Source organism: Girardinichthys multiradiatus, chromosome 19 (assembly GCF_021462225.1).
Source record: "Girardinichthys multiradiatus isolate DD_20200921_A chromosome 19, DD_fGirMul_XY1, whole genome shotgun sequence".
Taxonomy (NCBI): domain Eukaryota; kingdom Metazoa; phylum Chordata; class Actinopteri; order Cyprinodontiformes; family Goodeidae; genus Girardinichthys; species Girardinichthys multiradiatus.
Genome location: NC_061811.1, coordinates 6,784,331 through 6,808,491, shown reverse-complemented (window position 1 = coordinate 6,808,491; position 24,161 = coordinate 6,784,331). Strand labels below are relative to the sequence as shown.

Here is a 24,161-nt window from a genome sequence, read left to right as displayed (position 1 = left end):
GACCTTGCCTCCTTCTCTCCAGATGTTGAAGTTGGTTTGCTTGAGTAAGTAAAGAAAAAAGAAATCAATGCTCACTCTTTCAAACACCTCACTGAAAAACAACATATGGACCCAAGTGTGTTCCAACCAGTGCTGATCGGACAGAACCATTAAATCCCGCTTGCTGCAGTCAGGCCTGGGCAAATACAGTTTCACACTGCAGCCAACAGCCAGATGTCAGAGCTGTGTGTTGACAGTTTTTTATATCCTAAAAAAGATTGAGTTAATCTTTTTGTAGAAATTTCAATACAGACATTATATTTACATTGTAACCTCAAACTTCAGTGGATTGTTTTGGGATTTCATTTGAGGGACCAACAAAAAGTAGTGCATAATTTTGGAGAGGAAGGAAAATAATATGATGATTTTCAGCATTTTTGTACAAATATTCTGAAAAGCCGGCCTTTTATTAAACCCTTTTTACTTTTTTTTAACCCTAAATATAATCCAAAACATGTCAAAAGAAGGTGCACAGGTCAGATGAGACTAAACTGAGCCCCTGATTCAAGACTTTTTCTGGGGTGCTTCTCTACCAGCCAGACGGTAGTTTTACCCTTTCTTCTTTGTAAAAAAAAAAAAAAAAAAACCTCGGGCAGTGTTCAACTCATTATGTTTGCAGCCTCTAACAGGTTTTCTTCCAGGATTATTCTGTATTTAGCTCCACATACCCTTCCAGCTTCCCTGTTCCTGCTGAAGAAAAGTATCCCCACAGCATGATGCTGCCACCACGCTGTTTAAATGAGGGGATGGTGTATTCACAGTAACTTGCATAGCCTTTTGTATGCGGAATATAACATTCATTTTTGAGTATCTTCTTCCACATGTGGCAAGCTGATGTGGCATTCTTTCAACAATGGCTTTCTTCTCGTTACTCTTTCATAAAGGCCGGATTTCTTCAGTGTGGAACTAATAGTGTTTCCTGTAACAAAACTCTCCCACCTGTGTTGTGGATCTTTGCAGCTCCTCCAGAGTTACCATGGGCCTCTGATTCATGCCCTCCTCTCCTGACACAACTGACATGTCAGTTCATGTCATATTCAGTAATGTTCTGTAACAAACCTCTGAGTCTTTCACAGAACAGTTGGATTTATAGTGAGATTAAATTACACACAGGTGAACTCTGATTGCTTAATTAGGTAGATTCTGAATGGTTGATGTGGATTTTATCGAGGAGTATGCATGTATTATGTATTATGATATTTTCTTTCCACTTTACAACTGTCCTTTACTTTGTGTTGATCTTCACATAAATCACGAGGGGTATGAGTAGTTTTGTAAAGCACTATAAAATATTTTTTTTAATTGTTATAAATAGCTAGGATTAGCTAAAATAGGGGTTTTCTACAAGTCCATAGTTACACGAGATCTGTCTATAGGTAAGGGAACAATTAACGATACAAACTTCACAGGTCCTCACTTCAGAAAATCCAAACTATCCTTTTAACTTGTCATTTTAAACCACTGGAGCCCAAATGTTTTGTCATCAGGGCCAGAATAGGCTAGTTAAATCCCTTTAAGGGCCACAAAAATTAGATTTTTATTTTTAACTGGAAACACAAATATCATTTTGTTGTGGGGTTTTTATATGTTTATCTGCTCAGTCATAAACTAAATATGCAGCATGGTAATGAAACAAGAAAACGGATCCAAACATTTTTGTAGATCCAAAACATAAAAAAGCGTATCATTTTCTGATGTTTTGGGGTCAATTGTTTACCATTTTGGTCCAGAAAAAGATTTTAGTGTATGTCAGCTAACAAGAACTGGACATAGGCCACTCTTTATTTTCCAGCTCTTGCAGTATTTTACCAAGTTTAATGAGTGGGTGTATGCAAGTCTGCTCTTGGGTAAAGACAGTGTCCATATGTACTGGTGGGCCAACTTTCTACCATTCTTGAATTGTAGTCAGGGGCCAAAAACTATCATTCCAAGGGCTGAAATGGCCCCGGGCCGGATATTTGGCGCCACTGTTTTAAATTATTTTCACTTGCAGCTGAGGTCCTTTCTGTAGCAAAAACTAAATTGTTTTATTTTGAGTTCATCCATAAGGCAATGCTGGAGCCTGAACTCTTGACCCAGGCCCCACATAGCAACAGACTGCTTGTTGGTCAAATTCAGCAGAAGAAACGGCAGGACCTAATTACAAAGAGGTGACCAGACTAATGTGTTACAAACTGATGTTCTAGTTAGTTCTTTAATGAAGGCAAAGTGGATTCAGTGTGCTATTTCCAAACATTCTACCCAGTGTGACCTTTAGGTACACATTTCTATGTGTGAGCTAGCTTCTTACTGGCTATTTATTTATGCCATTCACAGATGATTTAGGCAATCCATTCTTAGACAATAAGTTTAATTTGACTACTGAAAGTTGTGGTTTTTACATTTAAGGCGTGAGAGGTAAACAAACCCTGGCAGTCTTTAGGACTCTGTATCTGCTGTTGCCAACTGTTACCAAGCTGGGAAAGATTTGTTAACATCAGTCAAATCATCATGTTTCAGCGATTTTTATTGCAGCAAACTGCAGATAAGATCTTTTCCCGTAATATAAATCAGTAACACCTAGTGTAGCTCTCATTTTCTGTGCTTCCTGGTCAGTTTGTGAGGTGCCTTAAAATTACCTGCAGAGTACACAAGAGCTCTTATCAGTGCGTCAGATTATGTCACCTTACATGCATTGGCAGCAATGCATGTTGGTGACCCTGGGTTCAGCTGGCCTCGGCGTGCATCCTAATTTCACAGAGCAATCCCTGTTGCAGCACTGATTCAAGCGGGAAGACCAGGACAAAATCCCCGAACTGTTTGTTTGTGTCCACCACAGCGCGCTGATTAAAGTCAGCACCAGTCAGGAGATCAAGGCTGGTGATCCAAGCTGAGGAGGCCTAGCAGAGCTTGGGAGAGGAGGAAGAGCGTGAAACGAGATGCGAGGAAGGTGACACTTTAGGCTAAGTGATGGATGGACATGAAGACTCAGAGATAGTATCTTTGCAGGCTAAATGACCTCTGACCCAGTCAATAAAGAGCTGTATCACGAGAAGACAACAACTTCAAGGGGCTGTTTTTAAACTAAGAAAAGTGGGACAGGCACATGTGTCTGTGTATTTCTCTGAAGGGAAAAAGTCTCAAGAAGAGCTAAAGAAAACTCAAACCTAATTTTTCTTTAATATATGATCTTTAATGCATGATGCAATTTGGGCAGCTTAAATCGAAGTTTCTGTCTAAATAGCTCAACAGTTAAAAGTTTGAATCTTTTCCTGTAATGCCAAAAATATCATTTTTAATACAAGTATCAAAGTTTTAAGTAAATATGTTGCTAAATATCTTTTAAACATTCATTATAAAAACTACATTGAAATCATTTTGATTATTTTGGCCATTTGCATTAATTATGCTTTTGATATTCTGTTTAAAACAATCAGAATTTAGCAAACATTAGTTCTTGTATTAGACTTTAAGGGTTAAGAAGGTTAAAAAAAAATCACACAACAGGAAAACATTTTTTTATTTTTTTTATAAATCTGGTTAAAAAAACAAATTGCAGTATTTGAACCACAAATTAGATTCAATTCTCATTGGTTCATCACTATATAAACCAGACAAGTTGTCAATCTCTAACATTTCTGAATGCTTTACACTAAAGTTAATCATTTCTTTCTGTATGAGGAGTTTCTCTGTGTTACGAGATTTCTTGCTTGCTCGTCTTTATGTTTAGATCAGGGAAATCTGTGAACATCTTTAATTTTCCCAAATGCTTTTGTGAAAGTGGATATCTTTATATTTGCATGTTGTTTTTGTCATTTTTCCCATTTTATTCAACCCTGTCTTTCATCTCTGTTTCTACTGCTTCTGTCTGGAACACAAACTGAAAGTATGATGAGTCTGGTCCCAAGCTCAAGCCGGAGATGTTTCGCTCATGAAATCGTTGCTGCTTTTATTATCTTTACACATATTATTGATCATTCCAGCCAAAGGTCTTCTATTCATATCTGTTATTCCACGTTATTGTTTCAGTTCAATTAAATTCAGTTTATTTATATAGATTTACAGCAAATGTCACCTCAACACAAAACAGTTTATATCCAGAAATATATGTTCAAATTAATCTAGTCATATAGACAAATTCAGTTTATAATCCCAGTTAGTAAAAAGTTATTTCAGCATCAAGTCCCAAATATTATATATATTACGTTGTTTAAGGAAGCTGTCACTTTTGCAACCAAACTGGTTCTTTGATTTGCCTTTTTTAATTCTTTTAACTGTCTGAAATTGATCTTACAACCATTCTTAGGTCAGATTAACGGAGGACACGGCTACTTAAATGTTTATGTTTTCTTCAGAGTGAGAAAGATGTCTGCTAGCTGTTTGGCCATGATTTGGGAAATTGTAGCAGATGTAAAGAGTACAATAGCTTTTAAAATCCACCTCCAAACATTTATTTATGGTTTAAAACATTTGTAGAAATTACACTTACAGGCACCCATACATTTGCTTTGCTTATTTTTTGCTCCTTCAGATCACGGTATCATAACATATGGTCCGTATCATTATATCTTAGATGTCAGGTACTTTGAAAATGGATCTCAGATGTAACATCCATTAACTTTCTCTTAAAGTAGCATAAATTAAAAGTTATCAACTGATTAAAGATGTGGAGGATAACCGAAGCCAAAAACAGCAACTGGACCTCTAAAAGAGTGATATGTTATGTAGGCATAAGGGAAAGGAGCATGCTTGGCAGCACGCTGTGCCCTCTCTGTCTCCAGCTATTCTACTCCAACATCTGGAGCTCACATCAGTTCTCTTCAGAGGCTGGCACTGCTGGAGCTAGGGATAAGTACAACGAATATAAGCAGAACATTCTAAACAAGAAAACAGGAGAACAGTGTAAAGTTGTTTTTGACCAGATTTTTGTTTTTTATCCGAAAACAAAAATTAACTTTACAAATTTAGAGAGAATTCAAAACCAGGCTGAACAGTGACTGCGTTTGTGTTCCTGCAGCTGTGATGTGTTTGTTGTGCTGATGATTTTCCAGTGATCAGCTTCACTGCAGAGCAAAGAGCACATGAAGGCTGGTTAACTTCTGTGGTGAAACACGCAGCATGGCAGGAAACAGAACAACCTGTGATCTCTGCAAAAAATGCTAATGGAAAACCTCGCTCAGATAGAAAACACCATTGTGTGTGTCAGAGAGTGTGTGTGCATGATAGCACAAGCATATGCTAAAATGAGTGTGCTCCTAACATTTAAATAAAGTCACTTAAAACTACTTTAATGCTCCCTAAGGAAAATCTGATGGTGTTGGAGCTTTCATTATCTAAGTTTCTTCAAAGAGTCATGATGGATGGTTGAAGCTGCTGGCAGATAAACACAGATTTTTAAAAAGATGTTTTAAAGTCTGCAATAACCAAGTTTTTCTAGGGCTTTCCAAAATAAGATCGGACACAAATTGAAGTTGCTTTTGCAGCTATTCAAGTGCGAACCACAGTCTTTCCTTTTCAGATAACAAGTGAGACTGTGCAAACAGCACAGGCTTGGTTGCAAACCCTAACCTTTAAATAACATTTTAGTGGGAGTTGAAAAAAAAGATTAGAAGCCTCGTACCACCGTTTAGTGTTGCTAAAGTATTCACACTACTTTTTCCAATTTCTGCCTTGTTACAACCACAAACTTCAGTGTGTTTTGTTAGGATTTTATGTGACATGGCAACACAAAGTTGTAACAGTGTAGCAAAACAAAGATGATACATAGTCTTCTTTTTTGTTTGCTTATTAAAATTCTGAAAGATGTGGAGTGCATACATCTATTTAGAAGACCAAGAACATTCAGGGATAACGTTGTGGAGAAGTTTAAAGCAGGATTAGCTTATAAAACAATATACCAAGCTGCGAACATCTCACAGAGCGCTGTTCAATCCATCATCTGAACATGGAGAGAAGATGGACTAGCTGCAGACATACCAAGACATGGACGTTAACCTAAACTGACAAGCTGGGCAAGAAGAGCACTAATCAGACAAACAGCCGAGAGGACCATTGTAACTCTGGAGGAGCTGCAGCCATCCTCAGAGTGTTTTGCACTTCACCAATATGGCCTCCTTGGAACAGTTGCAACATTGTTGAATTATTAAAAGAAATCCAAACATATTCACATTTGTAGTGTACTACAAGCCATGTAGAGGATGCCAAAAGCATGCAGAAAATGGTGCTTTGCTCACTTAAAATAGAACTTTCTTGACTACATACAAAATGTTGTGTTTAGCAGAATACTAACACCCTGGACACACTATGTGAGCTGTAAAATATGGTGACGGCAGCATCATGCTGTGGGGATGCTTTTCTCTATCCATGGCAGGGAATCTGAATGTTGATGTTTAGTGAAGTTTCAGCTATTTTGGCAACAATTTCAGCCTCTTGATATGCAAAGCTGGTAGACACAAACCTTAAGAGCCTTTCGGCGATAAAGCATTGACTCAGAGGGCTTGAATATATTTCCAGACTAAAATTTCATTTTTTGTTTTATTTTTTAACCCATGCATAATTTTCCTGATAACATAATAAAAGAATTGTTGCAGATGTTAAAAGCTTCAGCTTTCAATAAAGTCCAGATCTCTGCTCAGTTTTTGTTTTTTACTTTTTTGTTTTTTACTCAACTTAAAAACTGGTGCCATCTGAGACAGTGTAACATGTTCTGTGCTGTTAAAACAACCACAGGAAACACTTCAGTTTATCACCAGTACCACAAATATTCAGAAATGTGGTCCTGAGATGCAGTGAACAGTCATCCTATTTGGCATGGCAATAAGAAAAATGCTACATTTTGTTTTAGAAATGTATTTTAATCGTTAATGTTGGTCTTGGAGAGCTCACAGAGACGGAACCGACATGTTCTTTAGCTGTATTAAGTCATGATTGACTGAAATTGTGTTTTCCTTAAGAATTGAATATTTACAATAGCCTGACTTTTTACAGAACCTGACAAACTTGTTTTTCTTTATTTAGAGAAAAGGTCGGGTCAGCAGTTGCAATATCATGCTCAAATGTACTGATCTACCCGTGTTAAAGGTGGCTGTGTGTGTGTGTGTGTGTGTGTGTGTGTGTGTGCGCGCGCGCGCGTGTGTGTATGTTTGTGCAGAGGTGGGAGGTCACAGGGATGTTCTTGACTGTGTCATCTCCAGCAGCTGTTTCCCTCAAACCCTGCCTCGCCCACTCCTCCCCTTCCCACTCCGTCGTTTCACAATGAAACCAATACAAAGGGACAGGAAGTGCCTCCCGTTAACTGGGGCCCAATCAAAGCCATCATTATTCCTGTGTCAGAATTTTTACAGGAAATAGCTTCTCAGAAAATATGCCAGCTGTGCAGAGAGTGTGGGATTATTGTCTTTTAGGTCTTCTCTGTTTTTGCGTTTTTTTCTCATCTCCTCAGTCAGTGCTAACAAAAAGACTCATAGGCGTGTAGGGACCACGTGCACGGCACACTGTCACCGCTGTGTGCTCACCAGGCACCATGTTCTCCAGGGCCTGGAAGTTATTGTGTGGAGTGTGAAAAGGGCTTCCCTGCTATGCACGCTCCAATTTATCTGGTTCCCTGCCTGAACAGAGCAATTGTCTCTCAATGATCTTTGACAGCAGAACCCTGCAAGAGAACAAACATGATCAGACACACGTACAAGCATAGCTTGTCGAACCAAAGCCGCATCTGTAAGCGCCCTGCTCAGGTTACAGCGTAAACGGCGGTTCAGGTGAAGCCTAACATTTGCCAGATGCCGCGGTTAAGTCACAGGGGGGGTTAGCCCAACACTCGAATGTCGTTGGTCGGGGAGAGGGGGGTCATCTGCCTCCCAAAAATCTGGTCTGAACAAAAATGCAGTGTATAAGCATTAAAGTTTGAGTATAGTATAGTATTGATGAGTACAGATGATAGCACTAATGCTCCTGCTGATTAGAGGGCCACTGTAAGCCTGAGACAGAGAGGTAGCTTCTCTGTTTTCCTCCGCCTCGGTTTGTCTTCTGTAATCTCTCTGTCTCACTGAGGTATTGCAGACGTCTGAAGACCAATAATTAGCTCACTCAAAACGTTGACACAGGTGAGCACTACTCCAGTTGTTAAACAGTCATTATGAGGCTGTTGTGATGGCAATGTGCACACACACACACACACATTGAATGACCTCTAACGTTATCATAGCTTGTCTGTCACATTAGGCTGAATCCCATTGAGTTACAAAATGCCACTGTTGACAGTCTTAGCACTGATTAGATAAAGGTGAGTTTCCATCAGCCTGAACCCTTCAAAGCTTTTATCATGCCCTGGTATTCAACATGCATTTAGGAAAAGACCTTCCAGCTTCTGTGAATACAATCCAGAGATGGGGATGTTCACTTGGCGCGTGTAAACTGGGCCTTGTCGAGCCTATCTCTTGTTTTGACCTAAGGAGCTTCTCCTTGTCCTTTGCAGAGAAGCTTATCTACTGTGTTTGAAGTTTTTCTCTTTATCTGTGAGCATTGTATTGAGGTCATCTGACTAGATGCCTTCACCGTGCATCCGTCCTTTCAGCTTTTTATCTTATAAAATGTGGGGCAATTTAATTGAGTTTATTTAAAATTACAACAAATGTCATCTCAACACACATTAAAAACAGATCTGATTCATATGCAGAAATATGGAATCCAGTTCTGGTCCAAATTCAATTCAAATCATGCCAGTTCATTCTACTACAGTCCAATAATATACTTAAATGCAGATCTAATGGCATACAGTGCAACATGGTTCTAAGTGCAGTACAACACAATCAAGCTCAGTTCGTCATTTAATGGCAGTTGATTTAGAGCTGAATTTCTATTTTACATAATGCTTTCTGTATTTCTATCTGAAATAGGCCACTATTTGATTGCCTACATGAGTGGATACACATGCTTAACTTTAACATTTTTCATTTTAAAAATGGAATTTGGACAAAATTAAAACAAACTTCATAGTCCAATGTTTGTTTTGGCTGATTAAAGGCAAACAGTGCCATTTTTTTACAGTATCCTTTTGCACTTCTGGTTCAGTTTATTTACTCTCTTTATTCTTATGTGGAAACTCCTGCGTTTTCACACGCATGAAAACTAATAAAGTTAATCAAGTTTAAGATAAAGATTTCTTATAAAACAAGAATATTTTTTGCACTTTACTGTTTAAAAATAAGAGCAGCTTAGGATCATAGACAATCAGTTGGTAAAAAATGCCAATTGTTTTGCTCGTACGTTTTCAGCATTTTTGTAAAAGGGGATTTGGTCATTACTAGTTATTCCTATGAGTCCCCCAACTACAGAATGAAAAGCAAGGAGTTAACAGAGCTAATGGCAGCACTACCTGCTATAGTGGCTTAATCCCAGAAAGAGATACATTTAAACAGAGAATCACTGGAACAAGTGTATGAAGTTGTGTAAGAAAACACAAATGGATATTTGACCTTAATCTCATAAAATTGCAGACCTGTCCTGACTAACTTGCCCAAAAGTTTCACCAAGCATCATTCATTGCAATATGATACATTGTAAGACATGATGAAAGACAGTGGGATTAGTTTATTTTTCATGTATCCTTTTGCAAATCTGCAGAAGGAGCTGTCGTTGCACAAGAGACACATTTAAACAGAAAATCACAGGGGCAAGTGTGCATCTATGGATAGAAAAAAAAAAACTTAGAGAATACATAAAGTTAATGGAAGCAATAGCTCAGTCGAAGGCCCAATCCAGAAATGAGACACGGCTAAACACAGAAAACACCAAGCTAGGTGTAGCTTAGAAGGGAGAGAGGGGGAAAAACAGAGAAATAACTAAAAGTCATTGAATACAAAGACAGTAACGAAAGCTAGAAAGTGATCTTCACGGTGCAAACGTTTCCTTCCTTTTTGAATTTACAGATGTGTGGGTGTTCCCCAGCCAAACTCAGAATGTTGTAGGTGTCATGTGGTTGTTAAACTGAAAATAGCTCTTTTTTCAAAATAAATCCTTAAAGGTAGCTGCCATAGCATCAGTGTGCTGTTACATGCAAGTCATACATAATCCATGGATTCTAGTCAAATCTACACATCATTAAAATGTGGCTAAAAACTGCTAATCCTGGAAAAGAACAAAGAAAATTGAGTTCATACGAGTGCTTGAAGCTTTTTCCCTGCAGTATGACAACCGCATAAAAATGGTTCTTCTGAATGCATATATATATATAGCCATTGAGATAGGTGGTTTGTTGCATACCAACACTTTATGTTTGATATTGTTTCAGTTTTTTCTCAACAAGAAAATTACTAAGCAAACAATTGCTTAATATATCTGGGTTTAAAATAAAACCCGGTTTCTGAGAACTTGCCTCCATTGGTCATTTTCCCCTTAGGCCATGTTGAGAGACCAGAGGAAGGAGCTTTTTTAAACTTCTCAAAGGGCTTCAACTTAGTGGAGGAAGGATATTTTCAGTAATTACAGAGTAACCAGGGAATGTTAGCAGGAAATGTCCGTAGTACAATACACACAGGCCAAGCGTGGCTGAGAAGACAGGAGAATTTCCTGCTGGTTTTACTCTCTTTAGCCGTGACTCATGCTAGTGATTTTGAGCCAGTTTTGTTTTCATTTATATGGAACAGGAACAGCAAGAGTTGAAGGAAGGTCTGTGAAATTCTGAGAATACTGCAGCCTACATGCAGTTTCTTCTTATGGCCAACACAAAGCAGCGCATAGTTGTGAAAAGGAAGAAAAATATTTTTTAATTAAAATCTTAAAATTGTGGTGTCCATTTATATTGAACTCCATTTGCTTTAAAACCCTCAAATAAAATCCAGGCCAAGCAAGTGCCTTCAGAAGGAACCTAATTGGAGAGAGTCAACTGAATATGCTTTGGTCTAAACCATTCCATTGTAGCCCCGGCTGTGTGTTTAGTGTTATTGACCTGTTAGAAGGTGAACCTCCCCCCCAGACTCAACTTTCTTGCCACTGCTGAAGAAAAAAACATTTCAAACCTCAAAATGAAAATGCAGAAATCCACCAGATGGCCAATTGTCCATCCCCTGATGGTGTTAATGTCACAGCTCCATGATTAAAACCACTCTGAAGAATGACTAATGCTTGTGAAGGGTGCGGGTATAAAGAAAACAATCAACTTCAGACCACACGAAGCACTCCAAGTAGAGAAAGTACATACTTACAGGTATATATTTCAGTGATAACAGTCCAGCAGCAAGCACAGAGCGTGTTTTGTATGTGACCAGTCTAAGAGCTTTGTCATGAGTAGAAGAGCCTTTATTCAGGTCACTGAAAGCCCAAACCTCTTTGCTGCCACTCTGCCCCCTTCGTCTGAAGGGCTCCGCCAGGGGTGACCAAGACGGACACCACTGACCCAGATTGAGAAAGGGTAAGTGTGTATGGTGTGTGTAGGTGGAGAGGTGGGGGGTATCAGCTGTGTATCATGTCTCAGTCTGCACCATTTCAATTCATTAGCAGCACAAGGAACAGACGAGAGTCAGGAGAGTGTGTGTGTCTATGGGGGGGCACAAAAGGAGAATACAACATCAGTGACAGACGGAGTAAGTCACTCGGTTTCTGGGATCTACTTGACCTAGAAAACCATGACACAGACACACACAGGTGCACAGATACTCACCAGGGACCTAACAGCCCCTATGTCTGTGTGTGTGCGTGAAGTCCAACCAGCTGATCCCCTCGCAGCAGCCACCACCATGACGGACCCCTCTGCAGCTTTCTTTCCTTCAACCCATCTAATATTCTGTCACAGTCCATGAGATACTTTCTTCCTTCTGATGCCAGACACCAACTTTGCCCATCAAACATTTTCCACCTCAGGTTTCTTGCTCCAGTTTTCTTCAAAACAAAATCCTGATACTGAAATATACATCCCCTGACAGGACCATATGCATTAAGTTTTGTGTAAGAAAACACAGATGGATATTTGGCCTTAATCTTCTAAAATGGCAGATTTGTCCTTACTAACTCGCCCAAACGTTTTCACCAAGCAACATGATACGTTGTTGGACATGTTGAAAGATAGTGGGATTAGTTTATTTTCCATTTTAGTAACCCATGCATGCAAGCTTCTTTTCCAACATGGATGTCTTCAAGCAAACAGATCCATCTGCCTTTTAAAACCCATTGGAACATCCAGGACCAGTTGTGGATTGTAGATTCAAAGACTCATTAACAAGCCGCACTGTTTGGGATTTTCAATAAGCATGGATCCCAATGAGGCTTGTCCTTAAAAGCAAGGTCAAAAACCTAGTTTAGAAGGGTTTAAACTATTTTCACCACAGTCTATCACTTTGCAAATCTGCAGGAGGATCTGTCATCATCTGGATGTAATCTACACAATGTGTTATCCATCGTGATTTTGGTTGAGATTGCAGCTCCACAATAAATGAGACCAAAACAAGTTGTGGAGAAAACACACTGCAGATTTGCAAAGTGATACACTGTGGTGAAAATAGTTGAAACCCTTCTAAACTAGGTTTTGGCCACTTTGTGCTGTTTGCAGGCCCAGTTTTCTTAGCAGAGAAGCTGCTTAGGAGGATAGTTTTAGGCAAACATTTTTACTTTTGGTGCTGTGACAATTCATGTTTGAAAGTTGTACTTGCATGAAGCTGAAAAATGCCGCCATCTTTCTATGAAATGATCCAAAATGACCAAATAAAGTTCAGAATTTGCTCCAAGCTGCACCAGAGGAACAATGGAAGGTGTTGTGACTAATCACATCACCCTCTCCTACACAAAGCGCCTGTTACCACAATAACCATGTCTGGCCTTCCTTGCACAATGCCAGACGTTTATCCTCTTTGGATGGCCACAGCACAAACCAACTGTTCCAGTAAGTTGACGAAAACGACAAAACAGTGGGGTGACCAGCACCTGGCATCCTCTGTCTCCTGAACAGTAGATTTAGCTTGTTTTGCCTCTATGTGGCGGCTGTGGGCTTTATGGCCTTCTGTGGGTTGTGTCCCACCTGCTCTGCAGCTCCTGCTTGGAGACAGAGCGAGTGACAGAGAAAAAGACGGGTAAGTTCTTCGGTTTCAAGGACATAGATGGGCCACCTGACAACATGATGACGTCAACAGCTCAGTTCCCACAAAAGCGCAGCTCACAAAAAATTAAACCATCAGCTTGTTCACAGCTCACTTCTGGCTTCTGACAGATGTTATAATTTAAAGATGAAGCTCGACATTTCCAATTTGTAAAATGCTTTGTTTCCATAAACACATGCAGTGCATTAGATAAGTTCCAATTCCTTTTCAATCTTTCCACATTTCTAACAGTACAATCACAGCATCTTCAAAGTATTTTAGTGGTGCTGTATTTGACAGACCTAAAGTAGTGCATCATTACATTTTCAGTCAACCTGAGTTGATACTTTGTAGAGCAGCCTTTCGTTGCAAATTCAGCCGCAGTATGTTGCACATCTAGAGCCTGAAATGTTTGCCCATTGTTCTTTGCAAAATAGATTGGATGGAAATCATCTGTAATTATCACTTTTCAAACTTGACACAGATTCTGAAACTGATTTAGGTCTTTACTTTGCATGCTTTGTTCTAAACCATTCTCTTGTAATTCTGGTCGTATGTTTAGGGTCGTTCTCCTCCTGGAAAGCGAACCCTCGCCCCAGTCTCATGTCTTTTACAGCCTGTAACAGGTTGCTTTAGGACTGTCCTGTTTTTTGCTCCATTCATCTTCTCATCAACTCTGAAAGGCTCACCTGTCATTGCTGAAGAAAAGCTTTCAAACAGCATGATGCTGCCACCACCATGTTTCACCATTGAGATAGTGTGCTCAGGGTGATTTGCAGTGTTAGTTTTTCACAACACAGTGTTTTGCAGGTAGGTCAAAAAGTTAAATTTGGTTCTTACCTTGTTTAGGGGTATCGGAGTAAAGGTTAATGAATATATAGGCATGCCAAGCTTTTCAGATTTGTATTTGTAAAAGAGCAAAAAAAAAAAAAAACCATGTTTTAATGTGTTTCATTTCAACAATGATCCTCTGTGCATTGTTTTTCTGTCTCTTTAAACTGAAATAAAAACACATTAAAGTTTGTGGATGTAACATGACAAAATGCAAGCCACTGCATTAATCTCCACTTGCTTCCTTTCTGTTGTTTCTGAATATTCTGCAAACTCAACAACCTTGTTTGGTTCTTCCTCATAGGATATCACATACAACCTGAGGTTTTTTACCAAGTCTCATTATGGAAGTGGTTCGCTCAGGGTGAGATGATATTATTCTGCATGTGGGCCAAAAAGGTTCGGTGTTGGTCTCATCTGACCAGAGAATCTTCTCCCACATGTCCCCTACATGGCAGACTGCAAATTGGACTTCTTATGGCTTTCTTTCAACAAAACACTTTTTCTTCCATAAAAGCCAGATTTGCTAAGAGTTGTCCTGTTGACAGATTCTCCCACCCGAGCTGTGGATTTCTGCAGTTCATCCAAAGTTCCATGGAAACTTTGGATGTTATGCTGTTTTATAACCTAACCCTGCTAAAAATATCCCCACAACGTTCTCCCCATCTTGTCTGCTGTGTTCCTTGGTCTTCATGATGCTGTTTGTGCACTAATGTTCTGTAACAAACCTCTGAAGCCTTCAGGAAACAGTCTGATTTATACTGAGATTAAGATACATGCTCAGGGTGTGGACTTTAATAATTAGGTGCCTTCTGGAAGAAATTAGTTCACTAGTTTTATATGGGGGTTTTAAATTAAAGGGACAGAATACAAATACATGTCACACTTAGAAACTCTTTTACAAGCCACTGCATATGATCAGATTTTTAGTGTCATGTCCAAGAAGAGTTGTTTTGTCTCCATAATGAGATGAAATAAGGGATCCTTCTTTATAAATCTATCCCCCACATCTCCTTGCAGCCACATAGATCACACAGTGGGCTCCGACTGAATAAAAAGAATAAAATAATGTCATACACATCAGCTAATTTCCTCAGAGATTAGGGTCTCTCTCTCTCATCAGAAATTCCTGCAAAATCGTCATCATGTATAAGCTTGAACAAGAGACTCTAAGATTGTTAACAAGTGGCCAGTACAAAACAACAATGTGCATAAAATGTCGTGTCACTGCCTAGGTCACAAGGGACAAAAGCTGGGGATGTGTAGGCCGTTTAAAGCCGAAGAAGACTGAGGAGTCTTTGATGAAGGACAGACAGAAAACCCTGAGCAGAGGATGACAAGGAATTCTGCATAACACACACACAGAGAGAGACAAACACGCAAAGCACACAAAGAATTAAGTTTCAGTGTGTTTCTTGCTTCCTAATTACCCAACCACGATGGGCCATGCTTGAGGATGAAAACGATTATCTTCTCTGTACAATACAGCCTCTCCACATCACACTGGCTTTTTTTGCTCCCTCCTTCCTATCTCATCTCACAAGATGACTCCTATTACTCGACACTCTCTCCTGTTAAGTGAAAGGAGACACTGTTTAACTTGAAACATGCTGTTTGAGGCATAAAAACGAGCCTAGTGGTGAGAATATGAGCTGTTCAGCAGCTGTGGAAACACCTACATCCATGAGTTTGGCTCTTGTTCAACTAATATTACCATGAAATAGTTTTTTTTTTTCTTTTCCTCTTTGAAGTAAGTGGTTATAAATAAAATACAATGGTCTAAAATTTAATTAAGAGGCAGATAAAGAGAGAGATAAAAAGCAGGAGGGGGAGCTACTAATTATGCGTGACGATTGTTGATGGCTTGATTGTCTGCGTCCAGCTGCACGGAGGAGCAGGGAGAGGAGAAGGGAGGGAGAGGCAGACTCACTGACGCCGGCCTCGAAATTCTCCCATCCATTGAAAGAGAGACCCGATTGTGTCCGGGGCCTTTCCAGAGAGCACCTGATCTTTGCCCAGACACACTGCTGCGTGTGTGACTGTGTGTTTCTCACAGATGTACCCAGACGCTTGTCATAAGCGGGAAAGGGGTATACACAAAAACAAAAAGTTTGGCTCTTTTTAAAAGAAAATTCAGTGGTTTTTTATTTTTATTTATCAAACGCAAACTGGTGACTGGACGTTTACTGTGACTCAGCTTGAAGACCTCAGACCAGATCCGTTCCCTGGTAGCTTCATCCCGTGCTTGCAACTCCAGTAGTTATTTTCCCAGCAGATCTGGGAAATCTGAAGCGATATTTTCCACCCTCTTGACATATTTTAGAAAGCTATTTAAGGTCAAAGTTTTGTTTGCATAACAGGGACCACTTACATAATGCCACTTTAACACAGCGCCCAGATCGAAGTCTTGTCTCACGGTTCAATACTACGGTTTGCTCTGAAGTGAGGTCGTTGAGTGACTTGTCACGCAGGGTCAGTGGTTGTGAGGAGGAGGAGCGGGGGGATGGAGGCAGCGGGTCAGGAGGAAGGCAGTTTTGGCTCAAACATCTGTTTAACCTCTGCGTAATTGGAGAGATATCTCCAACCGTTGGTATTTACGCACATATAAGCGTCTGAAGGTAAGATGTTAATGATCCTTGACCAGGGCCTGCGGTATTAGCGGCTTATATAGCGTAATAATGTTTTTTTTTTTTTTACAATGTTTTTGTATAGTTTATTGAGAACATATTATAATTATTATTATTACTGGTATAACTAGAAAATATTCTGACGAATGTTTCATAGTGCGTGATCGCTGTGGCAGGTATTATTAAAATTAATAAGAAGAACAAGAAGTGTATTGTACTTTATTTAGGAACGTCTCAGTATAAAGTTACTTGTTTTATTTGTTTAGCTTCCAGAGCAGAGGGGTGTTTACTGCCATCTCATAGCCTCTTATATCAAAGTTTTCCCAACTAATTCAGCTGGATATAACTGCAGATCCAAAGAGGACTGTGGAGCGGAGGTTCCATCCGTGACTGGCAGTGCCTCTCAGCCAATCAGATCTCCGAGCGCCTCTGAGCCTCTTCGCTCCGATGATTCTTCGGGGAGGGCGGGCCGTCTGCCAGAGAGGGGAGTGCGCGTCGGGGTGAATGGATGACGTCGGGAGGCTGGCGCCAGCAAGTCTGGGACTGGCGCGTTAGATCAACACAGCTGGGCCGGGATAGGACACACAGCTGGCTCAGGCCTGCATTCCTTCACAAAACAGGATTGTGAGAAAAGACGAAAATAAGACCCAAATAGGAGCAGAACGGGACGTGCTTCGGTGTCAACTGAAAGGGAGCAACATATAAATCTGCTCCAAAGCAACACTTATGACAGTTAAACTCAGATAAGGTCATGTTTTATCATTTAAAAAATCGTAATATTATATGGAAAAGCAACAATAATGCAGAAGAGGCTTATAATGCAAGACCCCAACAGGAAAGTGACTCAACTGATTTCTTGTAGTTACATCACTTGATTTGTGTTGAAACAAGCTGTTTTTCACTGAACGTTTACCTATATTAGAACAGTTTTTGGAGCATTTAGTCTGAAAAACTCTTAAAACCTTTTGAATGTTTATATGCATTTGTAATTAAATCTATCTATCTATCTATCTATCTGTCTATCTATCTATCTATCTATCTATCTATCTATCTATCTATCTATCTATCTATCTATCTATCTATCTATCTATCTATCTATGCAGTGAATCTTCAGGAAGGATAACATTTGTTAAAATGAGTCAGAAGCATAGGATCCTGTTATTTACTTTGTAATTTCATCTATATTAAATAAAGAAAGCACCTGAAGAAGATAGCTAACAAACTGAGTGACAAAACCCTTCAGGCATCTCATCCAAATTTCCTCATTGTTTGTCTTCCACCCCAGTAGGTGCTCTCAACCAATGAGCGCCGGTTTGTTTTGTACGCCAGCCAATCACAACGCGATGCGAAAAGAAGACAGTCGATAGGCGTCCGCGGTGTATAAAAACCCAACAGTACTCCGCTGTCACATCTCTGTAGCTGATCAGAACACGAAATCGGACGGAAATACCCAAACTCAGTGAGGCAACCAGGCGTTTCTCATCGCTTTATCTTCCCAGCATGAAGGCCATCAGTCCCGTCCGCTCGGTGAGGAGCTGTTACAAGGCCGTGTGCTGCATCTCGGAGCAGAGCCTCACCATCGGTCGGAATAAACACCCGTGCGTGGACGAGTCTGTAAGCGCGCTGTGCGACATGAACGACTGCTACTCCAAGCTGAAGGAGCTGGTGTGCATCCCGCAGAACAAGTCAGTGAGCCAAGTGGAGATCCTGCAACACGTCATCGACTACATCTTTGACCTACAGATCGCGTTGGAGGCGGAAGACGCGTCTGCGCCGGAGATGGTTTTATCCATAAAGGTGAGACGAGATGGAGGGCTGCAAGTTGGGCTCATGCTTCTCATTCAACATCTCAACAAAACGCACGTGGAAATATCTCAGTCTGGATCTTGACTGAAATGTATATATTGGTTCTGTGAATTTCACAAATCTATACAGCATGGCGCTTTTCTCTGCTTGTATTTTAAACCTTTTGTGGTGCAAAGGCAGATATTGATCTCTGGTAATAGCACCTCTTCTCTAATCTGACATGTAAGATACTCTTATATCACATTGTCATATGCTGCCAGCCTGAAAACTCTGTTTCTTTCTGCTTCTCATTCAGGCTGCGGACATTACTCACAATTTCTCCAAAGAAGAAGAACGATTGTGCCATTAGGATGCGGATGGAACGTTATTGGTACGCATTTACCCAAAGCTACTTTCCTTACAACTCCCTGCTTTTAGTAAGACAAAAGAAACTTGTGTTTCTAAAACAATTTCTCATATGACATCATAATTTGTGTTTTTAATGCTAAGGAAATAAATTCAGATCACACCGTGTATTAAAAGTGCATTCAATGTGCAGCAAATTAGTCAATCCAGTGAATGTGTAGCGGATTCATTGCTATCTGCCTGGGGTTAATGAAAGTTCCATGCTAGGCGCCAGTCTGTCTGCTCCCCTCTGCAGGGAGGGAGGGAGAAAGGGTGGGAGGCAGAGATCTGACTTCACTTTTCTTCCTTTCTCTCCATGCAGGTGCAGAGAAACACATGTCTCCACTTCACTCCGGGCAACAGGACAAGAGGGGTAAAAAAAAAAAGAAAGAAAATGGAAAGGGGGGTGGGATAGGTATTTGGAAAAGAAAGAAAAGACAGAAGAGGAGGCGTAGGGTTTAAAGAAAGAGGAAAAAAGACAACATTGAACTGTTTCTGGGATGAGTGGGGATCAACAGCAGTAGTGCCTGAACAAGAAAACAGAGACTCATTCTTTGGCTACTGGACAGACAAAATCAACACACCAAAGCAGAGGAATTGGAAACTGAAAGCAACCGATGTGAACGTCTTCCTTTCAAAAATGCAGTTCCTTTTGGGAGAAGTGAACTATTTAACCCTTTATTTTCTTTTTTGTTCAAACTTTAATGCATTCCAGCCGCCAATTCCCATCAGAAATGATCTGCACCAAGTCTTCACCTCAATTAAGAAACCCCCACACCCCTCCAAACAGATTGTCTGTTAAAGCATGTGTACATATCTGCTGTGGGTTTGTAAGATGTGTGTCATTTTGGATGTTTTTTAATGGGACTTTAAGCTGATATATTCTAAACTCTATAATAGAGTTTATTGTAATTGTTTGTAGGGATTGTCTTATTTCTGCAGACAACATGCTGTGAGTTTCATAAACTCTTTATTTTAAAGTTTAATTTGTATCTATGTTATGAAATAAAAGCTGATGTGAAGCAGATTGGCTTGTGTGATGTTTAGCATGAAAGAATGAATGAGCTGCCTTTTCAGAAGATTCCAGTGACGTTGATGTGACTTCTGGGCTTTGGATGACAATGAAATGCTGATACAACAGGATGTGTTCAGATGAATCTTGAGGTTGCGGGGCTGGAAATCACACCAAGGGAGTTTCCTGTGAGTGCTTTTTATTTTTCCAATGAAGGAGTAACGGCCATCGTAAGCAACTTCTTACATGGTGAAGAAGACAAGTCAGCTGACCCGGCTGTACGGCAAAGAATTGCTCATTCAAATATGTGCTCCCTTCATGAGACCTTGCAGGGTGTAAAACAGAGGTATCACCCATGAAAAAAAGCATGAGAATATTTTTTTTCAAGACTTAGAAAATTATACTTTATTGTTGTGCTTGTGGTCTCATTTATTATCAATTCACAGGAGATTTACCTTTGATATCTCAAAAGCTGAACAGCACAATCCACATTAGAGATTTATCTAAATTTGAAAAGTTGACGCACTAATCTTCGTGCAACCTCTGGATAATTACACTGAAGAGCAGATTAATGCTCTTACGAATCTATAAAAAAAGACAAAAAATAATTTTTTTCAATGAAAACATGAACGTGACGACCTACTTCGTACCTTCAGTCTACTTGCTGTTAACAAGGTTGCAGCTCCATCTAGTGGTTATTAGGAGTTACCGTCTAAACTATTTATCAAGCCAGTAATACTCCTGCTGAATAAACGAAGAGCTTTTTTATTCAATTTTTTATAATCTTGTTAATATTTCTGTTAAGTTATAATTGTTTCAACCTGTTTTTAAACATTGGGGCAAATTCGAAAGACGCTGACAGATGTAGTTATTAAATGAAGAACAGAATTTTGAGTTTTTTCTGAAATAAATGCGACTTTTTTAACACTGATTTAAATTTTTTTTTTTTTTTTTGGTGACCTACAGACTGAAGTTTTTCATACACAAATACAGGTCCTTCTCAAAATATTAGCATATTGTGATAAAGTTCATTATTTTCCATAATGTCATGATGAAAATTTAACATTCATATATTTTAGATTCATTGCACACTAACTGAAATATTTCAGGTCTTTTATTGTCTTAATACGGATGATTGTGGCATACAGCTCATGAAAACCCAAAATTCCTATCTCACAAAATTAACATATTTCATCCGACCAATAAAAGAAAAGTGTTTTTAATACAAAAAACGTCAACCTTCAAATAATCATGTACAGTTATGCATTCAATACTTGGTCGGGAATCCTTTTGCAGAAATGACTGCTTCAATGCGGCGTGGCATGGAGGCAATCAGCCTGTGGCACTGCTGAGGTCTTATGGAGGCCCAGGATGCTTCGATAGCGGCCTTTAGCTCATCCAGAGTGTTGGGTCTTGAGTCTCTCAACGTTCTCTTCACAATATTCCACAGATTCTCTATGGGGTTCAGGTCAGGAGAGTTGGCAGGCCAATTGAGCACAGTGATACCATGGTCAGTAAACCATTTACCAGTGGTTTTGGTACTGTGAGCAGGTGCCAAGTTGTGCTGAAAAATGAAATCTTTATCTCCATAAAGCTTTTCAGCAGATGGAAGCATGAAGTGCTTCAAAATCTCCTGATAGCTAGCTGCATTGACCCTGCCCTTGATAAAACACAGTGGACCAACACCAGCAGCTGACACGGCACCCCAGACCATCACTGACTGTGGGTACTTGACACTGGACTTCTGGCATTTTGGCATTTCCTTCTCCCCAGTCTTTCTCCAGACTCTGGCACCTTGATTTCCGAATGACATGCAGAATTTGCTTTCATCTGAAAAAAGTACTTTGAACCACTGATCAACAGTCCAGTGCTGCTTCTCTGTAGCCCAGGTCAGGCGCTTCTGCCGCTGTTTCTGGTTCAAATGTGGCTTGACCTGGGGAATGTGACACCTGTAGCCCATTTCCTGCACACGCCTGTGCACGGTGGCTCTGGATGTTTCTACTCCAGACTCAGTCCACTGCTTCCGCAGGTCCCCCAAGGTCTGGAATCGGCCCTTCTCCACAATCTTCCTCAGGGTCCGGTCACCTCTTCTCGTTGTGCAGCGTTTTCTGCCACACTTTTTCCTTCCCACAGACTTCCCACTGAGGTGCCTTGATACAGCACTCTGGGAACAGCCTATTCGTTCAGAAATGTCTTTCTGTGTCTTACCCTCTTGCTTGAGGGTGTCAATAGTGGCCTTCTGGACAGCAGTCAGGTCGGCAGTCTTACCCATGATTGGGGTTTTGAGTGATGAACCAGGCTGGGAGTTTTAAAGGCCTCAGGAATCTTTTGCAGGTGTTTAGAGTTAACTCGTTGATTCAGATGATTAGGTTCATAGCTCGTTTAGAGACCCTTTTAATGATATGCTAATTTTGTGAGATAGGAATTTTGGGTTTTCATGAGCTGTATGCCAAAATCCTCCGTATTAAGACAATAAAAGACCTGAAATATTTCAGTTAGTGTGCAATGAATCTAAAATATATGAATGTTAAATTTTCATCATGACATTATGGAAAATAATGAACTTTATCACAATATGCTAATATTTTGAGAAGGACCTGTATAAAGGTTTGGGTACATACAATCCACAGATGTTTGGTTTTTCTTTTGTCTCTGTTCTCACCATTTCCATGCTGCTTATGTATGTTCTTTAGTTCTTGCTATTGTCAGTGTTTATTTGTGTTAAAAAGATGTTGCCTTATTATTTAACCCCTTTGTGTTTGGCTTTCTAGTTTATTCTTCTGGTCTGTTCTTTGTATATTTAGAATTATTCCTATTAGTTCCCAGTTAAACTTCTCCCCAGGTTGATAGCTTTTTGTGTGTATGTTCAGCTCCAGTCAGTTTAATTAGTCTCCCTCCCACAGCTTTCTGGCCTTCATTCTTCCTTAGCAGCTCTACATCATCCTCTGAATACATACCAGCATCCTTTGTCATTCTCCACTTGTCCCTCAGTAAAAAAGCTCTTTAGCTCAGCTTGTCCCACACTGGATCCTTCCATTGTGTTACCTAACTTGTTACTTTCCCATTGTACTGCCTGCTTCTCCTTCAGTGCTCCATGTCCTGATTTTCCTAGTGCTGTGCTGTAGGTTTTGCCTTTTTGTTATTATTAAATTTTTAACTGACTATGTTGCTTCCACATTCCAGTTTGCACTATGGTCCTTCAACTAATCCACACATCATGACACTTGGACATAGTAGGACCATCTACGCAAACGGAAAATAAAATAAAAAAATCTTCTATTTTTTTTCTTGGTGGGATTAAAAATCTCACATTAAAAAACACATTTACTGGTGACAAAGTTGTTATTTTCACGGAAAATCTCTTTAAAATAAATGTAACCAAAGCATTTTAAAATGTTTAAATCACTTTTTAAGTTGATCTGAGTTTCTATAAACTTCTAATTGCTAAGTAATGTTTCATTGAGATATAAATACTTTTTGTTAGCCAGTGGATTAAATGAGTCGATGATGTTCAGAAATCTCCTGAGCTCACTGCTTTGCTGAAAATTGGGGCAAAAGGTGGTATCTTGGGGTCTCCATAAGAATGGTTATGCTATTTGGGAGGCATGGCAGGAAAATCTCAGCTTTTCTGTCTTAAATTTATGGATTTTGCTTATCTCCACTGAGACTTTAACTGGTCAGATGAGTCTAAGATTAAGTGTTTCTAATGTAGGTGGGTGTGGTATAAAACGATGGATGAATATGTGAAAAAGCACCTCATAACCACTGCTAATCACGGTGGAGGATCTGTGATGCTGTGGACCTGTTTCCCAGAATCAGCTTTATTTGCCAAGTTTTTGCTCACAAACAAGAAAATTGACTTTGCTCTCAGTGAAGTCATTTTAAATTCAAATGTATAAAAAGGCAAAATAAAAATATATTTTTTGTAAAACACAAAATCATCCTTCTTCCATGTTCATCTCAGTCCCAGACCTAAAACCAGTTAAAAATCCTGTGGGGTGAACAGAAGAGAAGAGAGCACCAGGGAACCTAGGAGTCTGGATGATCCAGAGGGATGATGGAATGCTCAAAGATCCCTCCCTTTGGTGCTCCAAACATTTAATGTTTTATAATAAAAAAAATCTGGATATTTAAGGAGAACTCCAAAGACAAATCTGCACAGATTCATAAAACTATAAGCGTGTAAAACAATGAACATTAAGTCTGCAGTTATAATTTTAGCCTATAAATCAGTAACATAGTTAATCAGACTTCAGTGGTACTGCTAATAAAAATAAACCAGAAAAATTATCAAAAACAACAAAATCAAAAAGCGTTTCATTTTCTGTGCAAAAATCCACTGATGAAAGCAAAGCAAAGCTCTTTAAGAATGAAGTGCACCCAGTGTTTTAATAGGTGAACTTGCGTATTTTCCCATAG

General features: G+C 39.6%; 1 protein-coding gene and 1 long non-coding RNA gene across 2 annotated transcripts; one reads left to right on the top strand and one right to left on the bottom strand.

Moving 5' to 3' along the window:
* Positions 1-16,742: 16,742 nt before the first annotated feature.
* On the bottom strand, positions 16,743-17,879 carry LOC124855117. The gene is made up of 2 exons (XR_007035013.1): positions 17,742-17,879; positions 16,743-17,147 (listed from the first exon to the last, which is right to left on the bottom strand). It is a non-coding gene; the product is annotated as an uncharacterized LOC124855117 (long non-coding RNA).
* A 134-nt stretch (positions 17,880-18,013) lies between these two features.
* On the top strand, positions 18,014-19,757 carry id3 (inhibitor of DNA binding 3). The gene is made up of 3 exons (XM_047344672.1): positions 18,014-18,337; positions 18,642-18,716; positions 19,053-19,757. The coding sequence occupies exons 1-2, from the start codon at positions 18,041-18,043 to the stop codon at positions 18,693-18,695; spliced, it is 351 nt and encodes a 116-aa protein (XP_047200628.1). The 5' UTR covers positions 18,014-18,040; the 3' UTR covers positions 18,696-18,716; positions 19,053-19,757.
* Positions 19,758-24,161: the final 4,404 nt, after the last annotated feature.